The following is a 6299-nucleotide window of genomic DNA, read 5'->3' as shown; positions in this document are numbered from 1 at the left end:
ACACACACACACACACACACACACACACACACACACACACACACTCACGCACACGTACACAAATAGCCATCACCACCTTTCTTACAAGGTGTTTTTTTTGACTCCTTTTTCCTACATTTCATATCAGAATAGTTCATGAAATATTCGTAGGTCTTTTACAATATTTTATTTCTCAAATACTTTTATTTATATCTACTTTTAGCACTAAATATAGGGTTCAGCAATGAAGTTTATTCAGGAATCCAGAAAGATATAGGTCTATGAATAATACTTCAGTACATTTGGGCAGGCCACCAGAAGATGTTGGGGTTTTTGTCATGCAAAGCTATATAATAGGCTATCTGCAATCTGTCCATTGGGAATCAAAACCTAGATTTTTCAGCATTATAAGCCTGTCAACTTAACACTGACCCTACAGGATGCACCTTCAGAAGAAAAGGAAGACAAATGAATGAAAAAGAAGCATTCTAATAAAAATATGGCAGCAAAGTTGATTAAAACATGGAGTGATAGTGAGTTCAGACAATCTTTGACCAATTTATGCTTATTTCTCAGGGTTTCTTGAATACATAAATTGTATTTTCACACAAATTAAACAACAACTAGTACAGCCTCAATGATTTAGGCTAACAGAGATAGTATTGGATTTCAGAATTAACACAAATATTAAGTCCTGATTGTATTCTTTTAATAAACTAATGGAAATAAAATTTGCTGCATATCCATCACTCAAAGTGCCTAGTGGCATCCCCCCCCATAGTTTTATGAAAGAGAAGAGTATATTTTAGATACCTCTACCTATACTTACTATTGAGTCCTAATATTTTCATGCCACTCATATTTTTAAGTGTTCTTTACAAAATAAGGTCAAATGTTATATTACTCTTACTTTTTTTTTTTTGAGTAGATTACACCTTATAAAGCCACTGCTGACAATACAACAGTATTAAATATTTAATTTTGTATAATCAGAATGAAATGCTTGGAGGATTACATCACAATCTTAAAATGCAATTTCATACAAACTAGGAAATCACACAAAAAACATTACTTACTGCACCGGGTACTAAGAAACTTGAATGGATCTCATAAGCCCATTTCTTCATTTCTTTTACTGTTCCTTCTTGATAAATATTAGTTATCAAGTAGAAAAACTATAAAAAAAAAGTAATTATGAACTACAAATAATTCCACTTTGTACAAAATGACTAATTTTCAAAAACTGTTATAGGCAATGAATAAGTAGATTCTAATTCTAAGTCAAGTGAACACTGTGCTTAGCAGCTGGCAACTACTACAGAATAAAAACCATGTACACAATGAAAATTATCTCACAATTTTATCACCTAGATGGTGAAATGAAAAAAAAATACTAGCTCAGAACATTAACATGCAGCAAACAAATTAACCTGATTTGCAATCATGAAATAATGATGTCATGATCTAGCAGTTGTCAGATTACTTTCTACTGTCTTTCGAATTGTATGACGTTTTAAATGAATTTATTTATATGTTAAATACACAATATTAAGAAAAAAGGACATAAATCAGAATTTATTTAAAAATCAACAGCCAAATTGTACATAAAATGGAAGGACAACAAGGGACCTGTTGGTCCATCTAGGCAATCCCATCCACTAAACTAAAATTACAAAAAAAAATCTATTGCCAGATCTTATCATTCCTATATTTATCAAGCCTTTCCTTAAACTCCCTTAAATAAACTGCATCTTCGACATCTGAATGCAACCCATTCCAAAGTCCTGTTACCCTATTAGAAAAACAAAACTGTTAACCTAAGCTGACTCCTACCTTGCCAAATATTTTTAACCAATATGTGCAGGATCAGTCCAATGGACTGGAAAAGGAATTTAATGTTTACAAACACAAAATGTGGCAAGCTTTTATTAATATGTTTTAGTCCATTACATATAAAAATCAGATGTTTTACAAAGATATTTGTACTCAAGATATGTCTGGAAGCTGACAACATCAGTCTCACTCAGACTCTGACAAATTGGAGTGCAAGATTATACTCACGCGAAGAAAATTGTACTTTGGTAAATCTTACAATTTAAGTTGTATTTGCATAGACTTAAAACTTCCAAAATGTATATCTATAGTTTTTTTTTCAATATAGTATCTGGTATTCAAGAGGTGTCACTAAACCAGCAATGTATGGTAAAATCAGTAGTTGATAACTCTTGACATCAAATTCACAATACATAAAATCCATAAAGAGCGTGGCGTAGGCACCTTTGCATGTAGGGTTAATCTGGTTGTTAGTTACAATTTGATTCTATGACGGATATTAAATACACATTCTTTTTGGACATGCTAAGTTTTCATATATCTGCTAATGCAGAATCTTGAAAAATCAAGATTTACAATTTTACAAACACAATGGGACTGACCACATGCAGCCAATGGGGTAAATCCAATTTCTTGAAGGAAACAGTTCATGGTTTGATATCAAATGTAACATGTATACTGACTTTTGTAACTGAAAACAAGATATAACTGTATAAACTGCATAAACATCACATATACTATAAACTAAAGAGTGAAAATAATTACATAGTCTCATAACATAGGTAAATTGTAGTACTTACTAGACTTGCAGGCTCACTGTTGCTAATGAGATAATACATGAACACAGCTAAATGGGCCTGATGCCTCAACAGCTTCCACATTGCATTAAATGGACCATGGTTTTCCAGAAGACCCTGTATACCAAAAACACTGTTATTAGATATTACTGATATTTTCAACTATACTAATCCTAAGCAAAATGCTCCGAGATAGATGATCAGTATTCTTTAAGTTTAATCCCAACACAACTGGTAAGCACCTTTGAGGTGTCAAATCTACACCTGCATCTCAAATTTCTTATTTAAGTCAAAATTATTTCAGCAACTCTTAATTCAAAAAATATTTTAGAACTTATATTGTCATCTTGTATAAACTTTCACTTCTTGCCTATAAACATTACTTATTTTTTTATAATTTATTCTGCCCATCCTAAAGTGTTACTTTATCTCAGGTTGCTAAGAAACTATCATCCCTTGAAAACATTATGATTCATGTCTTGTTACTCACAGGACTTTCTGTTAGTGGTCTAAGTGCTACAGTCCTTCATTGTTACACATTTATGATGTTACATCAACTGGTCTGAGCAATTACAAATGAAATTCAGCCATGAAAAAAGCTTGTATTTTGTACTGGCAAAGCTACCCTATCCCTAATTTTAAACTTCTGACAAGAGAAAAGGTAGCTGGTCAGTAGCATCTTACTACCTTGCTAAGAAATCAACTGTCTCTCTCAAAATGCATCTACAGCTTAAGGTGATTGGGGGAGGTAGTTTGTAGTATTATACTTATTCAGATCAAGCTAACCAAGTCAGAAATCCATGTCTCTACAGCAAGGTCAACCTATAATCCCTTGAATAAGGCTACAACCAACATTTAACAAGCAATTACAGTAGTTTGCTAAGTGAGTAGGATCCATGCCAAATCTGGAAAAGCCTAAGTAAATTACAGGGATGAGTAAGTCACTATCTACTAAGCATTATCCTGCAGAAGGAAAATTTGAATGCTGCAACACAGTGCCAAATTTGAGCAGCCTTGGGTGATGGTCATCAGTCATTTGACCAGAAATGGTCACCTTAGTAGAATCAATAGATTTTCTGTTGTTTTTTTTTCTTATTATTTAGTTTTTAAATACAAGTGTGTCCTCAGTAAAATCACATTAGAACAACTGATAATCAAAAACCAGCTTTCAGCAAAAAATTATAACACAAAAGTAACTATCTTCTCAAGTATTTTTTTCAGGATTGCTCTACACCATATATTCAACATAAAATAAGCTGTAATCTCACAGATTTGCAGGAAATGCACAAAAATCCCAGATTTCACTGGATGAGAGCAGTCTTACCATTAGCAAACACTCTCTGGTTAACTCTCTTGCTACAAGCTTGAACAAATAGGCTGAGTTCAAGACCTCAAACTGACCTTTACAGTTTACCTACTATAACTTCTTATTTTTTTTTTTTTTTTTTTATCTTCATGAAATTTTGCAAACTTTCAGTAATCATTAAGAGTCATTTGTAGACAAAAATCATAATTTTTAATGAAGTATTTTCAATAAAAATTCTCCATGAATACATAGGGTTAAAGTATTGACTGCTCTGAGTGCATAGTGATTTTCATGTTAAGGTTAAAAATACTATTCTTCCTTTATAAATCTCAAATTTCATTTGTGTAATCTCCAAAACCTTCTAAATAAATTTAAAACGTTTTTCTGTAAAACATTATGTTTTATCTGTTATTTTCTCTATCCTAACTCTATACAAAGTTGGACAATTGGAGCAAACTCGTAACCACCAAAAAAAATTTAAAATATATATTACCTTTTTTCTTTCTAGAATGGCTTCAAATTGTAACAGAAAATTACATTTGTTTATCCTAAATAGCTTTAAACTTGTAACAGTATACATCTATTTAAACTTAAATTTTATTGTCCATTGAACTGTGTTTAACTAATATTTTCACCACACAAATTGTAAATCACTTGACGTGTATCTCACATTACCCTATCAAATTACATGAACTACTCAAGTTGTTTGGAAGTGTACTTCATGAAAAATTATTATTATTATTCATTTCACCTACCCTACCCTAATCTTATCTAACCTAAAAAGTATCTATTTTTACACTTTAGTTATTTTTATAATAATAACAATAAAGAATACACATGAAAAACAAGAAATAAAGTACTTATGAGTCATTTTTTCTTTTGCTGTTGACGAAACTCAACTCTACTTTTTTTATATTAATGGTAGTACTGCATTAAATTTTATTTAATAAAATAATACACCAACAAACACAGAATAATAACATGCAAAAAGCAGGTAATGTATCTTAACTATCACAATTTTCTGGCTTTCTAACTATGCAACAAGCTAAACTCATCAATGTGTTTCCTGTGGGAATAAAATTTGAGCTGGAAGGAAAATTGACAATTCTCTGTACAAAAAACAACATAATATAATACATCATTTGATAGATTAAAAACCTTGGCTTTCAATTGGTTGTAAATAATATGGTATTAAATGTCACAGAGATCTATTGGCAATTTGTGAACAATAATGTGACAGGTGGGTGTGGCAAGAGGGGTTTGATTTTCTAGTTTATGGCTCTGTAACCAAACAAGACTGAGGGCTATAAAAGTTATACTTTGCATGAGCAATGATAACATTATAACAATTATTTTACATTAAATTTCATACTTCTCGGAGAGGTGGTAAATAAATTAAAGAGGGAATACCTAGAAAGAAAATGTTACAATTCTCGTAATAAAGTAAATTGAGGATTTTTTTTTAATATTGCATTAAACAATTAAGAACTAAAAACTTGTATAATATTAAAATTTGGATTATTAGTTATGTTTTTATGCCAAGTTTATTTCTATACCATGATAATAAAGTACTTTAATTAAATTTTGAATGTAACTCACTGAAAACTCACGACATGCACAGAAAAAAAAATGCCTGTAGCAAAAGTGTTAAGTCAGAGATTACTTGTTAAATACAGCTGGATAGAGCAGATTTTAAACTATTTGCCTTAATGTAAATAAAGTATAGTTTCGGCAGTAATTTATACATTAGAGATATATTTTCTACCTGGAGCTCCTATAGGAATCTAATGGGAAGTTTAAAAGACTTAGGAACAAACCATGTCTATTCTCCATGACAGGCAATTGTAAAATGTTCCAAAGACTTTAAATATAAATTGACCTCACCCAAGCATATTGTTAGCAAATATCATGATGCCTAGTTTGACCAATGTAAAGATGACACCAGTTTCCAAAGCAAGGCCCCTCAGAATATTTATATTCTAAGATGCATTTTTTTTTCAAAACATTGTATCAACAAAATTTTGAAAATATCAACTTACAAAATGAAAGAAACCCTTATTCTAATTATGTGAATTTTTTAAATCCAAGGCTAGACATTGTTTATTAAAGTTCTTATAAAGTTTCCTGCTCTTTGATTAAGCACTTCAACTGCAAGAAAGGAATTTCTGGGGTAACCCTCCAGTCTGAAAAGGGTTAAGTCATGTAACCTTAAACTAAACTGAAGAGAGACTTCTGAATCATCATACACACGCAGTTGTTTACTACCCGATCGGAACAGCATTAGATGGGATAATGCTAAAAGCAAATTCATTCTACCTTAGAGAGAAAGAAATTGACTTTAAAATAAAGATTGAATTGTAATTGAAAAAAAAAAAAAAAAAAAA

General features: G+C 31.0%; 1 protein-coding gene across 3 annotated transcripts in view; it reads right to left on the bottom strand.

Moving 5' to 3' along the window:
* Positions 1-6299, bottom strand: part of LOC106468289 — a 121911-nt gene that overhangs the window by 73801 nt on the left and 41811 nt on the right. For all 3 annotated transcript variants that reach the window (XM_013928712.2, XM_022397245.1, XM_022397239.1), the window contains 2 exons: positions 2613-2726; positions 1056-1154 (listed from right to left, as the gene is read on the bottom strand). In XM_013928712.2, the coding sequence (XP_013784166.1) occupies positions 1056-1154; positions 2613-2726 (213 nt within the window). The remainder of the gene's footprint in view (positions 1-1055; positions 1155-2612; positions 2727-6299) is intronic.

The sequence above is a fragment of the Limulus polyphemus genome, unplaced genomic scaffold (genome assembly GCF_000517525.1).
Source record: "Limulus polyphemus unplaced genomic scaffold, Limulus_polyphemus-2.1.2 Scaffold87, whole genome shotgun sequence".
Taxonomy (NCBI): Eukaryota; Metazoa; Arthropoda; class Merostomata; order Xiphosura; family Limulidae; genus Limulus; species Limulus polyphemus.
Note: the sequence above shows the minus strand (reverse complement) of the source record. Positions and strands in the feature narration are given on the sequence as shown.